General features: G+C 40.7%; 1 protein-coding gene across 1 annotated transcript in view; it reads left to right on the plus strand.

Moving 5' to 3' along the window:
* Nucleotides 1-16,257, plus strand: part of LOC119706026 (contactin-3-like) — a 100,643-nt gene that overhangs the window by 55,724 nt on the left and 28,662 nt on the right. Inside the window, exons 4-6 of the mRNA XM_038149099.1 lie at nt 5,623-5,826; nt 7,600-7,702; nt 8,623-8,807. Of these exons, the coding sequence (XP_038005027.1) occupies nt 5,623-5,826; nt 7,600-7,702; nt 8,623-8,807 (492 nt within the window). The remainder of the gene's footprint in view (nt 1-5,622; nt 5,827-7,599; nt 7,703-8,622; nt 8,808-16,257) is intronic.

Below are 16,257 nucleotides of genomic sequence, written 5' to 3' on the forward strand. Positions count from 1 at the left end.
CAGGTCAAGCCCTGCTGTAGAGGTTTTGTAATTGTCATTATTTTTATATAGAGAACATGAACAAAAAGTAAATACCAACCCCATTTGTTCTCTGAAGTGTGACTGCAGCTAAAGACTTTTTCATTATCAGTGACAGAGCTACTCGAATGCCAGCAGCCCAGGACCCCCTTGGAAATGCAGTCTGAGCCTTGGTTGGGTTTGTTTTTCCCAGCTGCGCACACCCAGGATAGTTTTCAATTTCTGAGCATTGAATATGTGCAGGAATATACCCCAAACCCCTGAAATTATCTACAATTTATCTCAAATAATATTCTAAATATAAATGCTAAATAATTTATCTCAAACAATATTCTAAGCTGGTTTATCGTTGCCGTTTCTGACAGAGGCACCTTGTGACCTTTTGAGCTCCAGTTTACACATTTTTTAGGGGAGCACACAAACACCTTGTCCTCCGCCTCCAGAGCAGGAGATCTTTATTTGGAAAGCAGCCTTTGACGTTTGCCAGGAGAAATGAGGGAGATGTTGTTTGCTTTGTGGCACAGGGAGGGTAACACCAAGAGCAGCTGCTGGTGGGGGCTGGCCCAGGGGAGATTGGGGTGCTCCAGGTGCTGAACTAAGTGCAGGAAAATTGGCCCAAGTGAGAAAGGAAAAATATTAAGGCGAAGCTTGAAGTAATTTATGTAAAATAAAACCAATCATACCCCTGGGAGCACTGACTTTCCATTATCCCAGTCCCACAGCAGTGTAATCCAAGGATTTCCCTGCAGGGAGATGAGTGAGGACAGTTTGCACCCCAGAGCATCCTCTGGGACCTTAATGCACTTCCACCTCATTAATTAATTCCCTGCTTTTGGGTAATCTGTTTGCACTCTCCCAGAGGTTCCTGTGCAGACAGCCAGAGCTGCAGCACTGGTGATAAATGGACTTTTTTGTGGGTGATTGGTCCACAAAACCCCACCTGAATGCTCAGTGTGAGCTCTCAGAGCTCTGAGTGAGAGAGTGAGGGATGCTCATCCACAAACTGCTCCCTTTAATGCCATTTCATCACACTTGGAGCTGAAATTGGGCCAAATGATGAACTAATTGGTTTCTGCCTTAATTAGGGAGTCTGTTATTATCCTCTCAAAACCAGTGTTACTTTTCCATCACTTTTAACCTAAGGTAGATCATTCAAAATAGCTGTTTGCTGCAGGTTTCCATGTTTTTAATTGCAGTTTCTGTCATTGCTAAATTCTGTCTGATTTCTTTCTTGGAAACAGTTTTCCAGGAGCCACGTGCCATCCTGTGGGATAGGCAGAGAGCCATTTTCAGACACAAAATTCCAGGATATTTCAGCTTCTCCTGGTGTGTCTGCTACAGAATATTGTAAAATCAGGGCAGGAGAAGTGCATGAAATAATTGGGATCTGGGTATCAAGGATTGACATGATACTTCTTTATGTTTTGGTGGTTGGTTTTTTCTGTTTGTTTGGTTTTTTTAGATTTTTGGGTTTTTTTTTTTAACCTTGAAATGTTGTTCAGTCATCTCCATGCTCCCCAAAATCAAGAATTTTCATTTCTTACCAGTTTTATTTCTGGAAACACCCACGTGGCTAATTCAAATCCAGTCAGTTTGGAACATTTTAAATCTGTTTCAGAAGAACGTTGTTCACATCCCTTACTTGAGGCTATTTTAGAAGCCTCAGGTGTGAATTATGGGGCTGGCAGGTAGATATTAAGCAGGTGTAAAGAAGTGATGGCCCAGAAGACAAGGAGCAGGAGCTGGCATTATTTATGCAAATAGTGGATAAAATTAACTTTGTGAATTGTCCTTCTCCTTTAGATCATAGGTCTCTGTGCCTTTTTCCCCCCACAAACTTCTGCTTTTCCAGCTTTCTGAGTTTAATTACAGTTTGGGATTTCCACCACTGCTGTTGTCACTTAAATTCCGTTTACAAGGAGTAAAATCACCCTGGTTCTGTAAATGATCTTCCAGTGAAATGTTTGTCTCACTCAGAAGAAATGTGTAATTTCTTAAGTTCTATATTTCTGAAATTCTTTAAATACTATTTAAAACCATATTTTCAAAAGGATGTGCATAAACTTATGCTTTGACTTTGAACATAGTTAAAAACCAATAAATGTGTGGGGTTTACCCCGGTATGTTCCTTTAGCAACAGTAATTTGGGTTTTTTTCAGGTTCATAAATAGCAGGAAATGACCCTGGTAAACCCCAAAGGCCATGGTGATTTAATTGTTGAATTTCAGAAAGAATTCAGGTTTAAAAATGACAGGTAATTTCATAAGCATTTTTTTTAATTGAGCACTTAGGTGCACAAAAGGCCTGGAACAGTGGGAACATGCTGAGTGTGTTGGAAACTGCACAGTAAATAATAATCAAATAATGCAAAATAAAGAGAAGCCGCCAACCAAGACGTAGTAAACAAATAAAAATTGAGTAATAACTGTAATTTCCAATACCTTATCCATGTATGGTCGCCAAATAAGGGAAAAATGCATTGGAAAGCAAAGGCTTGGAACTCAGAGGAAGCCCAGGAGAGACATATTACTTCCATTTATAACAGAAAATCAACTGAAAACTTGTAATTGACAGAAGGGGAGTGAGTTTGTGTCCCTGGAGGTGCCCTAAGATCAGCGACAGGCAAATGGTGTAAACATAATAAATCACACCTCAAGTTGTTTAATATGATTTTTTTTTCTTTTTTTTTTTTTTATTTTGGAAAATGAGAGTGCAATTTTGTAAAGGACAATAAATATAAAATGAGGTGGTGGGGCACAGGGATAGAAATACTCCCTTAAAAAAGGTTGGGGTCAGTGCAAATAAGTGTTGAATGGGGAATTAGGTTTCCAGGAGTGTTTATTCATGGGTTGAAGGACCCAGTTAAACTGGAATCCACTTTGCATGGCTGCCATAATCCCAGTGACTGATTTCAGTGGGTTTATTCTTGATTTAGCCCAATATCCTAGTCATGAAATGAAGCTGCTTCTTTTCCTGCTGCATCTCCAGATCTCCACACTGCTCTGGACATCTTTTTTCTTTTTATTGTCTCCCTTTTTTTAAGCATGAAATAATATTTTGAGCGAGGAAACGCGGGTGGTTCAGTAAATACCAGAAAGCAGTAAAGGCTGGTGTCACCCACGGCTGCCTTGTGGGTGTCTGAGTTTGGTGTGGAGGTGAAAAATGGCTTTTTTTGGTCCTGAACTGGGTGTGCATCCCCTCCCTCAGCCCTGAGATCCCTCTCTCCACCCAGCTCTTCTGCAGAAAGAGTTCTCCTCTATTTTCTGCCTTCCCCATTTAGAAAGACCCCGGGTTCCTTGCTCCCTCAGACCACGGGGTCCCCTTCAAACTCCTCAAGTGTGCTCTCTTTTTTCTTTATTTTTGGAACAATTTAGTGCTTCCCACTGCCCTAATTCCCCCACTGTTTCCTGACAAATCCTTGCTGCCTTCCTTTCCAGAAATGAATTGCATCTCTTGGGTTCTGGAGGAAGGATTTGTGGTGCTCCTGAGGAGATGCTGCAGGTCCACAGGGGCAATGGTCTTGCAGGTCTTTTCCTCCCTGTGGTTCGGGTTTTGGCAATAAATATTTCTAATATGTATTTATTTATTTATTTGTAAATAATGTTTTAAATTTATTTATTTATTTATTTATTTGTAAATAATATTTAAAATATTTGTTTTTATTTATTTATTTTCATTTCTTTCTAATATTTCTCAGTATGACAGACGTTTAACTCCTGAGCCTGTTAAGGGTTGGCCCAGGCTGCTACTGCAAAATAATCATAACGGAAGAGGTTTAAATATTGATAGAAGAAAATTAAATGCAGGTTAATGATCAGCCGTTTCATTTGATGCCTTCTTTGCATTAGGCAGCCTATAAATATCTTAATAATTTCATTTATTGAGTGTTTTTTTTTCACCTGCACAGTCTTACCTTGTGTTAAATTATCCTGTTGGCTTCGGCAGCCCGGGGAGGGCTTGAGGGCTCAGGATGTGTCACCTTTTCATTTCATGGTGCACCCAAATTTGTGCACCCTCAAATTAAAGCTGTGCAGGAAGGGCTGATCTCCATTTCGTGGGGGCAGTGCCAGTGCTGCAGACACTGCAACACAAGAGAGGTCAATCAGGCTGTAATCATTGCTAATTAGCACTTCCAGAAGCTGTAATCTTTGTATAAGTGCCACGTGGGTGAAAAAATTATTCCTTGCCTAGAACACCATTAAAAATTTATTTTCCTTTGATGCTGTAGGAAATGAATGAGACAAACACGTGGCCGGGCACAGGAAGGGGCTTTTGCCAATTAAAATTGGCCACACAAGGCTCAGAGTGATGCTCAGGAAACAAAACAAATTCTGTGGATTTTTTTTTTGCCAAATCTCTCAGTTTCTCTTTTGAGGTGCAGGTTTTGTTTTTTCCCTTTCAAATAATCATAATGAGTGGTGGCGAGGGCTGCTTTGCCACATCACACAAAAATGGTTTTTAATCGAGTTTTTGTAAATTTTTGTATGAAAAAATAGTTTTGCTGTGTGATGAGCCCTACTGGGAATTTAGGTTTCTTCTGACATCCTTATCACGCAGATACTGCTGTTTCTACCTGCTAATCATCTGGCTGAGGAGTTAAGTAGCTACTGAATGAATAATCTTTCCATTTTAGCAAAGTTTGCTCCTGTTTTTGCTGTCTGCTCCTCTTTCCGTGCATGTTAAATTAAAAAAAAAAAAAAAAAAAGAAAAGAAGGAGATTTAAACAAACCTGCTAATATTCTGGATTTATTTTGCCTTTTTTTTTCTTTTTCTGGAGGAGATGATGGAAAAAAATGGGGGTTTTTGCTAGTTTCTGGTACTTTTTAAAATGTATTTTTCTCTGTCACTGGCTCTGTTACACAGTACAGAACTGTAAATAATGCAGTGCTGTCAAATATGGCAATAAAGTTGTCTTTGAAGGAAAAAAAGGTGGGAAAATCCTATCAAACGCCTTTGCATGTGTGTTTTACCCCACCCCAGAGATGGTAAAAAAAAAAAAATGGGGGGTTTAGCTAGTGTCTGGTACTTTTTAAAATGTATTTTTCTCAGTCGTTGGCTCTTTGTTACACAGCACAGTACTGTAAATAACGCAGTGCATTGTATTTGCAGATCCTCGTGGCAGGAATGGATCTGACTCCGTGTTCTCAGAAGGCTAATTGATGGTTTTATGATACTATATTATGTTAAGGAATACTATATTAAACTAAACTAAAGAACACAGAAAGGATGCTCACAGAAGGCTAAAAGATAATAGTAATGAAAACTCGTGACTTTTTCCAGAGTCTTGACACAGCTTGGCACTGATTGGCCAGTGAGTCAAAAGAATTCACCCCAGAGTCCAATGGAACAATCACCTGTGGGTAAACAATCTCCAAACACATTCCAGACGAGCAAAACACAGGAGAAGCAAATGAGATAATTGTTGTTTTCCTTTTTTCTCTGAGGCTTCTCAGCTTCCCAAAAATCCTGGGCAAAGGGATTTTCCAGAAAATGTGAATGCCACAGCAGTGCTGTCAAATATAGCAGTAAAGTGGTCGATGAAGGGAAAAAAAGGTGGAAAAATCCTATCAAACACCTTTTTTTGTGTTGTTTCTCCCCACCCAGACTTGTCGTTTGCCTGGATCTTCAACGAGTACCCCTCGTTCGTGCAGGAGGACAGCCGGCGCTTCGTGTCCCAGGAGACAGGACACCTGTACATAGCCAAGGTGGAGCCCTCGGACGTGGGCAACTACAGCTGTGTGGTGACCAGCACGGCCAGCAGGAGCCCCGTGCTGGGCTCCCCCACGCCCCTGGTGCTGCGCACGGACGGTACGGCTGCCAGGAGCTGTCACAGTGTCAGTGACACTCGCACGCTGAGGTGTCCGAGGCTAAAAAAGGGCATTCATTTCTGCAAGAGCCTGGCTGAGGGATGCTGGACTCCAGGCAGCTCTTCAAAATGCAGTTTATTACTTCCAGGATGTTACAGCAGTCCAGGGTCGTGGGTGGCAGAGCCTGTGCCCACAGCTGTCAGCTCCAGCTGCAGGCAGGCCTGGAGACCCTGAGTTTAGGTTACAATGCATTATATACTTTCCTTTGCTGAGCATCTTAACACAGTAGAACCAATCTATACCTTACCTTTTATCTATAGCCTGTCATAACTACTATAACTACCATATTCATGTGACTGTTCTCCAGTCACTGAAAGTTAGTGCGTTACAGTTTAAGCTAGAAGTTGTTTTTCAGTTTTCTTGCAGTGGAAAATTCTGAGACTTTTTTTTCTGCTTACAACATCAGCAGGCTTGTTTGCCTGTGCTATCTTTCTGCTTGGTAAAAACATCATCTTGTTTGAGGTGGGTTTATCCTTTGCTCTAAGTCATAAAACCCTTTTTAACTAACACACCCTTTGCCTCCTTGGTTATCCTGTAAGACTGGCTCAGCAATTCTTTTCTTCTCTATCAAAACTTGCTTCCATCTCTATTCCTTCTTCAGAATCTACATTCAAAAGTCTTTCTGCTAGGCATGCATATCTGTGAGACTTTCTTGTCAAGCTTTCATCCTTCCCAACATATTTCCAGACCTCGATATTTATAGAATTCCAAAAGTGACCATGGGTTGGAGGATGAAATTGCCACCTCTCCAACCACCCTGGTCAAACCAACAGTCCATCAGTTCTCTCCTCCTCCAGAAAGGAATGCAAAACAATCATTATTTACATGAAAAGTGCGTGAGAAACTCCATTACAAAAATGTAAACATCAGAAGGCTTAGAAGAACTTTAGGAGAACAGGGCAACAGGGAACCACCAGGAGCCCCGGAGCATTCCCAGCATCTCTCAGTTCCCAGAGTTCTTGGTTCTTGCAGCATGAATTCTTGTGTGTTGTCCTGTCATTGTCACCTTTGTAATGAAGGGATGGGACCACCGTGGGGCTAAGAACGGTTTATTGCTCAGATAAACATCAGTCTCAGAGGCTGTGAGGTTTCAGAGGAGCAAGAACTTGGCCACAGCTCAAGAGTAGTCACAAGTTCTTTGTTACAAGACAATATAGAACTTTCTAAGCCAATAAGCAGTTGCCGCAGGGTTTATTTTGCTTTTCTATCCTCTCACCTTTACTTACTTCTGCTGCACTGTGGATACTTTTATCCAATGGCTTCTGTCCCATATATATACACATATGCTTCTGTTATAACTTCTAACCTCTTAGTTTATTCCATACAACCCCACCCTTACATTATAAACCCTTCACCATTTTATCAGTACAGTTTCTCACTTACTTAAGGCATATTCTCACCTACAACTGTAGAAACATAACTGTGTGATTTTTCTGCCTAATGTCTGTGTATTTTATTTTTGCATCAATCCAAGCATCTCTCAAGGCTGCAGATAAAACCCTTCAGTGTCTGCGGAAGTTTCTGTTTTTCCAATTCCCACAGTCCAAACTTTCTTCTAAGATAAACTCCGTTGCTTCCTAACTCTGTCCCTGATACCACTGTGCTTCCCTTTATAAGCAGATTGTCAGAGAAACAATCTTGAATTGCAAGAGAGAGAAAGAAAACCCTTGGAAAATCACCTTTGAAATTTGACCTTCTCAATTGTCTCGCGCAGGTGTGATGGGGGAATACGAGCCCAAAATAGAAGTTCAGTTCCCTGAGACGCTGGCAGCAGCCAAAGGCTCCACTGTGAAGCTGGAGTGCTTTGCCCTGGGAAAGTAAGTGCTCATCTTGACTGAAGGTTGAAGCACCTTTGGGTTCACCTGCACAAGAGCTGTGGGGTCCTGGTGTTTCCCCAGCACCTGATTTTGGTGATCACAGCTCCTGCCTTGAAATGAGAGGGCAAAGACTCTTGGAGTGTGTTTTGATTTTGTCTAGAATTAAGACGTGTACGTTGGCAGCACAGAAATTCACATTTCATTTCAAATTAACTTGAGCGTGGTTTTGCATATGACCTTTGAGCTAAGTCTCTTGTGCAAGGAAGTGGTGCTGAAGTCTGTGAGAATGTTGTCTGAGTTTCCCCCTTAAATCTACTTGATGCTTTCATAATATTGCTCTTTCTTTATAGCCAGAATAAAGATTGAAATGCATTTCTCCTCTGAATGATGCTTCACTCGCAGCTGATATCTTTACTCTTCCACAGATGATCTGAGAATGCATTTGTGTTTCTGTAAATGTGTTTATTTACCAGTTTGTTTGCAGGCAGTCTGTCAGGTGCCCATGTCGGATTTATAACTTGATCACACACTATTGCTTTGGCTCCCTGGAGAGGGGAGGGAAAGTTTACAAAATCAGAGAATTAAAGGCTGCTGGAGGATGGCAATTCCAAAAGACTTGCCCGGATTCTTCCTCCATGGAAGCCACTGGTGAATCTCACCCATCCTCTGGGGAAGCCAGTACTAAAATGTTGCAATTATTGGGCATTCACAGAGTTGTTCCTGACAAATTTGGGACCACAAATGCAGCAGGGAATGCAAATCAGGTGCCTGAGTGTCTGACCATCTGTCATTTACAGCGTGGTTACTGCTTTTAACACAGCCTGGAAGCCACTGCTGAATTTAGTTTGCTTTAAGTATCTCATTATGACAATCAAGGGCTTTAAGCAAAACTGTTTAAAATCTCATTACTCTCTCTTTAGCCCCGTGCCTCAGATTAACTGGAGAAGAACTGACGGGCTGCCATTTCCAAGTAAAATAAAGCTGAGGAAATCCAATGGCATGATTGAAATCCCGAATTTCCAACAGGAGGATGCAGGGCTCTATGAATGCATTACTGAAAACTCCAGGGGCAAAAACATTGCAAGAGGACGTCTCACTTACTATGGTAGGAGACCTCTGGTCTGTCTCTCCCTCCTTTCTTTACTCATGACACACAAACTGCTCTGGGGTACTCTGGAATTTCCACTTTCTGCAGTTCCATGGGGCATTTGGGCCTAAAAATCCATGGCATTTTAAGTGCTTCCAGCAAATGGGAATTTCTGCAGCAGTTTCTTGGTAAGGTCTCTTAGAAATGGCTTAAAAGCTCACGAGGATTGCTGAGAGTAAAGCACAGTGTGCTTGTGCTTGGTTTTTTTCTCTGCTGGAAAGACTTTTTTTTAGAACATTTCTTCTTGGTCCATTGGTGAAACCTTCAATTTTCAGTCAATTGGATTTATTTGGGGGATCATTTGGGCCTCCCATTTGTGGGAAGTACAAATTTTGTCTTGCTTTGTGGAAAGATTACTGATGGATATTCTCAATCCTGCGCTTTCAAAACAGCCAATTTTATTTTAAAATGAGTAAATAAATGGGAGGATATAATCCAGTATAGGAAATGAAATAATATGAAATTTTATAGCTGGAAAAAAAGCAGTCTCTTGTGCATTTGAGGCTATAGAGTGAAATGAGTATCAGCAAAGCACACTGGTGGTGGTGTAAAGCGAGAGCGATTTGCAACGAAGTGGTAATTGACAATTTTTGTTAAAGCCAGATCTCAGCAAATATAATTTTCTTTACTTCAATGGCAATTTAAACAGTGATTCTGACTCTGCCTTGGAATGTTTCCCTCATGGAGGAATATTTGAGCAAGGAGATGGGTTTTGAGTTGGATAAAGGCACAGAGCACAGCTCCTCTGCAGCTGGGAGCAGGTTCTTTACTGCCTCTCCATGGGGAGCAGCTGGCTGGTAGAACACACAGATTTTGGTCCTTGAAGATTGTAGTTTAGGGCACAATAGATTTTATAGGGAGGAAGGAGAATTTCTCTCCTTGCCAACTTCCAAATTAATCCTTACACTGAGTGAAGGCCCCGTTGTTGGAAATGTTCAAGGTCAGGTTGGGCAGGGAACTTGAAGCAGCACAAATTTTCCATGCACTGATTGTAATGATGGCTTTTTGAGAAATCCTATGATTGACATGGGGCAACCAATCCGAGCTGCTTCACCTGCCAGTGTCCTCTGCCGTGCCAAACTTGGCACTGTGCATTTGATTTTATTAAAAACTTCATGCTTGAAAGTTCCAGAGTTGGGGTTTGTACATCATTTTGCCTCAGCATTCCTATGGCAGTGTCAGATGGGGGCAGTTGTGAGATACATCACTGTGAATTAGATATAAATTAGAGTAGATAAAAAATAGATGGAAAAATTTAGATATAAAGTAGAGTGGATTTGTTCATCAGTCCCTGTAATTCCAGCAGTGCCATTCCTGGGGTTCCTGCCCTGCTGCCCAAAATCTTCTTTGCTCATTAAAAGGCCACAGATCTGAAATAAAGGATGTTGCTAATGAACAAAAGCAACCCAGATGCAGTTCTGTAACAATGGAATCATTGTGAACGTTTTCAGTGCAAATCTAGACAGGGATTTGAACCCTCAGATGGAGTTCATATTCCAGTAGGATTGGTAGGAGTCATCCCTGATATGAATGTTTATCTTGAGAAGAATAATGAGAGCTGTAATGGCAGTAATGGCACTCCAACTGTTTCATTTCATTTGTTCTGCTTCGTGGACCCCATTCTGCAGAATTAAATAGATTTAAGTAATCTTTTTTATTTTGGTGCTTGCTTTGTTGCTGCAGTTAGAATTCCAACAAGCCTGGACTCAGGATAAGAGCATTTATAACTTCTTTTGGTAATTCAAGGTTTTATAACTGAAGATAATGTCTTCTGATGGGTTGCCACCTCATCTGGTGCCAAAGCCCAGAAATCTGTCTGGTGGAGAAATCTAACCACATCCCACTCAGCCTTCCAATAAAAGATCAATATTTAAGGAAGTTGTTCTAAAAGCAGATGAGGATTTGGGGGAAATTAATGCAGTAAACTGAAGACATAGGGTAAAAAAATCACCCATCTGCCAGAAAGTACCAATGTTGTCAAAAATCTACAAATCTGCTGTTTTTTGGGAATGGTGGCTGCTGCTAGAACACTTCATTGGTAGAAGTTTAAGGTGTGTCTGCTTATCAAACATAGAAAAATCTAAACATTACAAAAGTACAAATGTCTTTTTATTTCAATAGTGACAACATTCATTTTCCTCTGGGCAAAATGAAGCACATTTCTGCCTGACCTAAAAAAGGCAGTATGAGAAGGATTGGGGTTAATGTTTTGCAAGTTGTCATGGTGAAATAATATGAAAAAGAAATCTTTAGGCAGAAAAAATATTGATAAAAATCGTTCATGTGCCTGAAAAATAGGTTTTTCTTTCTTTGCAAACTTCAAGGATTCTTTGTAAATGTAACATAAAGCTGGTCCTAAACCAAAGCTTGAAACATTCATTGCTGTGCTGCAAAGTGAAACACTCCTACTCTGATTTGTTTCATGAGCTGAAACTGCAGTGTTTAAAATCTGAAAATCAGGTTTTCCAGTTCATAAATAGTTTGGTTAAAAGCCTTCCTTTTTCGTCCAGTAATGAATTACAGCCTTGAAGCCACAAAGCCCTTGAACGCAGGCTCAACTTTACTCCTGTCCGTAGTCAGTTCCCCAAGAATTCCTATAAATCTGTCACATTTGTAACTCCTGAAGGAAATGAAATGAGTCTGATTTATTATAATTATGGTGTGTTTTAAATGTAGCTCTCCACCCATAGTTGGCATTGATAATTAAAATAGATATTCTAAGCCAGATATTCTGGGTTCATTACAACACTCACAGACTATTAATCTTCCTTTTTTCTCCTGAAGGATTTTATCAAGAAAAGCCTGACATCAAATGTTCCGTTTCTTGTCCTTTTTTACAGTTCCAACATTTGTTAAATGCCAGTTTTCTACTCAGGAGAGCTCAGATTGTGCTAAAAATAGGAGAAGATTATCCAACTTTGATTGAATGTAGAACCTGAAGATTTAAATAATTTGCTTTCCCTTTATTAGCGTGTTCGTTTGTCATCGCTTTTAGCTTCCCATAAAGAGATAACAGGGAAAAAAAAAGAATCCACAGAGGTGTTTCATGGCAGAGAAAAATGAGAGGAGATGAAACAATTGCATTTTTGTGGTTTTGGATGCAATTAAACATGAAGCACGGTAAAGAAGATACGTAAAGCAATTAATTTAAGGTATAATTGAAGAAAATATATTCTCATATATTCTTAATTAGCCCATGCTGATATACCCCAACTTGTGCTTGGCAGTACCAAGGTAAAGTGTTTGACAGGGAGAAGGAAATTCTGCTGCTGTTCTGCTTTTGCTCTGCAGTGCTGGACTGTGAGAACAAAGACAAAATCCCCCAGGAATAAGTAGAATCTGCCTCTTTTTTTGTTTTTTTTTAGTGTGCTAAAAATACTGGAATATTTTGAGGGTTTTTTTTTAATAATATATCCAAAACTAAACTGAAACTGTTATTTGTGTATGTGAAAGAAGATCTCTGTTTAAAGGTTTTAGCTGATAGTCTTGTGCTTGGCATGTCTTCAAAACATCGACAGCAAAGTTACAAATGACTGAATAACATCAGTGAGTTGCTGAGTTTGATCACCTAGAGTTTAATTGTTAATGCTGTCTAATGATAGAATTTCCTTGCTGCCCAGACAAGAAGTTTTTCTTCGTTTACATACTAGAGCTTTTCCAGTGATTTGGAATTAACCTGTTGCTTGAGGGCATTCTTATTTTCCAGTGGGAGCCAAAAAACGGGCATTTTCAGAGATGTGTCAGCTGCTTCTCCAGGCCCAGCTGTTTCAGCAGAACAAAAGCGATTTGTGCTCGAAGTCCTTGGAGTTTTGAGGTGAAATAAGGGTTCATGCCTGCTGCAGGCATCAGTGGGAGTGTCAGAGCCTGACTTTGAGACAGGAAAAGTGCAGGTTACACTTTGGGGTGGGTTTTTCCTCCCTGGTTGCTTCGCAACTTCCCCCCTTGTGATTTTGGAAGTTCTTTCTGCTCTGATTTTCTTGCCCAACTGCTGAGCTCCCCAGAGGTGTTTCAGAGAGTTCCAGCCCAGCTTTCATAGTGGAAATGTCAGAGTGCAAATGTTGAGAAGGGAACATCTTGTGTGAATCCCTGTTCTGGAGGGCTTTGGCTCCCAGCAGAGCACAGAGCTCCCTGCAGGACTCATGGCCCTGAAGTTCTGCCTCCCCTTCACTCCATTCCTATAGAATTAAAACCAGGTTTTTGTTGGATTGTCTCACTCTGAAGGAGATAATGCATAAAAATACGTGTTTTGATGCACTGTGCCTGGTTAGCCCCCAAATAATTCACAAATCCCAGCCCAGCCTCTGGAAAGTGTCACTTCTTCAGCCAAAAGCATCCCTGCGGTTGGTCTTCCTTCACATCAACCCCCAGGACATCACAAAGGATTTTGTAAAATCTGAAAAAAAATGGTTCTTCCTTCCCTTTTGGCCTACAGGGAAGGCCTGGAGTGTAATGGAGCAACAGTTGTTTCCTGCAGGCTTAACTGGCTGGAAGAGCAGGGTCATCATAACCACCAGAAAGGATGAGAGGCCTCTCCCTGGGATACTTTTTATGAAGTTACACACTTGTTCTCTCCTGGCCTCTGGGACCATGAGCGCTGCAAGGAATATTTTAGGCTAAAACAACTGAAGCAAAATGCAGGCTGGTGCTTTTCCAAGTGACTGGCCATGGAGCTGACGGCTAACCTGCTTCAGAAAATCACTTACCTACAAGCATTTCGTCCTGGGGGAGCTCCAGATGAATCTTTCATGAAGATTGCACAGCAAGTTCCCGAGAATTCTTAATATTATCCCAAAATTCAGATTCCTGTCACAGCCTCAAACCCTGCACTGTGAACTCCTTTAAAATTAACTTCCAACCTCTCAGCTTACAGGACAATGTCTGTTTTTTTTTTTTTTAGTCTCAGCAAGGATGTGCTGCCTGCCTATTCCTTGCTTTAGGAAGGAGTGACTCCTCTCCTCAGGAGGATCCAGGTTTCACAATAACTCTGCTGTGGTTCCAGGAGAAAATGAGACCTTGTTACCAAGTCTTCCTTCAGCAGCACAGATGTGGCAGTGGTGGTGGAATCAGATTTTTTGGGCAGCAAAACCTGCCTGGCAGTGACTAAACCTGGAGAGGAATAAAGCTGTTTATTCAGAGTCCTTCAGGCGTCCTCAGGCAGAGCTCAGCAAAAAGGGGCAGTGCTGGGCTTGGCAAGTCCTGCTCCTGTTTTGGGAGGGTGTCAGAGCTGCTGGTGCCTGACTTGCTTTCTGCACATGAAGCACCTCCATCCTGGCCAGGAGTCAGAGTATTCCCAGCTGGAATTGTCCCTCTTGAGCTGCCCTTTCGATGTTGAGCTGCTTGGTGGAATTGTTCTCTTTCAAAGACAGGTTGAAAATGGTGCTTTTCTTCCTGCTCAGCTCCTCCATCAGGAACTGGAAGAGAAAAAGCCTTCCTCCAGGAAATCACTGCTGTCTTCATCAGCACTCTCTTGGGGATGGGCGAGCAGCAGGAATTTCTCACCCTGTGCCTTGGGAAGCTGTTCTGTGCATTTCTGCTTTATTGTGTTGTGTGGGAGCTTGGGAAACCCTCCCATGGAGACTGCTGACAGAGTCCTGAAACAAGATTAGATAGACAATGATTTTTTAATTGGTAAAATCGAATCCAAGACATTTTGACTTGAAAATAATTTATATTTAGCCTACTTTCAAGTGGGGATAGGTAGCAGATGTTAAATATTCCACATGTATGGATCCATCAGTGATTCAAACACTGCTGAATGTTACATAAATATTTAGGTGTGCAAAATGCTCATTACATGGAGCCCTGAGCTTTCCTTCCCTTGACACATGTGGGGCAACTTCTCCCAGTGACAATGTGGGATGAAGCAAGGGCTGGCTTGAACTCCAGTGTTGTAACGTGGACTTCATAGATTTAACCTCAATTAACACCAGTGAAATTGTACATCCATGTGACACAAAGGTCATCTTGTCTTTTTGCAGCTGACCTTGGTAAAGAGGGTGCAAAAAAAAAAAATTATCCCCAAATCTGTGAAAGGTTTGAATCTTGATTGCGATGTGAAAAAATAAAAAGTATTATTCAGAGAGTTTCACTGTCAGTAAATACTGTATTGTACGGTATTTATCAGTAGCATATTAGTATATAGTAGTATAGTAGCAGTATATTGTATAGTATTTATTAGTAGTTCAAACCTCAGTGAGTACATTTTAGGAAGTTCTTTTGTAAGAAATTGACTCTAAATATGGATATATAAATAATAAATAGATTAATATTCATTGTCATAAAAGCCTGGTGCTGTACATGGTCGTGTTGAGGTCTCTTCACTGCATTGCAGAGCCTGGGATTGAGAGGAAATTTCCATGCTGGGAAACAAGGAGTCTTTTAAAATGGAATTAGTGCCAGCCCTGATCCAGACCTGGCTGGTGCTGTGGCACTGGAAAGGTTCAGTCTCAGCTGTGCCTGCTCCCCTCGTGCCCACGGGCAAATCATTAATTTCCCTGGCCTGAGATAATTGCTATGGTAGTGGGAAGTTCAATGGGAATTAATCTGACCTTCTGTGCTTCCTAAACTCATGTAGTAAACATTGTTTTCCTGCATCACCAGGGACTTGTTTTCTCCCTGTTGTTTCCATATGAGGGTGGTAGGAGATTTTCCTGAATTACTGACTTAAGAGAAGCAAATTAACTCTGGAAAATTCTAGCTGAATGTTTGCAGCCAAGTTTCATCCTGCTCTTTCATCTGTTTTTTTTTTTTTCCATAGACCATGTCCAGAATTTATCTTTTCTTGGAGAAAGAGCATAGGCTGAGATGATAAACCTTCTAGTAAATTAAATAAATTCAAAGAAAATTCACAAATTACCTATAAGATAGTGTTGAACTGATGTGTGAAACAGCACTAAAGGAATAAAAATAAATTACTGTTGACTTTCAGGTATTATTGTTTATTTGCCAAGTGAGCTTTCTCCTTCCTGTGAAAGCTGTAATGGATGTTTTAAATATCTTAACAGTTTTAACTGTATTTTGGGTAATTTTGAAGGATGTCTGGTATTATTGCTTCACATTTTGGCTTAAAAAATTAGTGATTTTTATGGACTTTATTCTACTGGTTTGCATTACCCAAATTCTGTGCCAAGACTTCTTCTTTCAAAAACAGTCTCATATATCCATGTTTTCATCCAGTTAAGTGCTGCCTTGCATTAGAAAGCAATTTAAATGGTATTTAGCACTAAGGCTGACATACCATTATTTTTTTTTTAGGACTTAAAGGATTCTCTTCAGCATTAATTTGATGATTTAGCCACATCACTTATTTAATTTCAGTCTTGCCATTAATGTCTTTCTCTTACATTTGCCTCGATTGCAAAATGATGTTGTTTAATCATTAGTGATTTTAATATTGGTTTCACCAGTC

Source organism: Motacilla alba, chromosome 12, assembly GCF_015832195.1.
Source record: "Motacilla alba alba isolate MOTALB_02 chromosome 12, Motacilla_alba_V1.0_pri, whole genome shotgun sequence".
Taxonomy (NCBI): domain Eukaryota; kingdom Metazoa; phylum Chordata; class Aves; order Passeriformes; family Motacillidae; genus Motacilla; species Motacilla alba.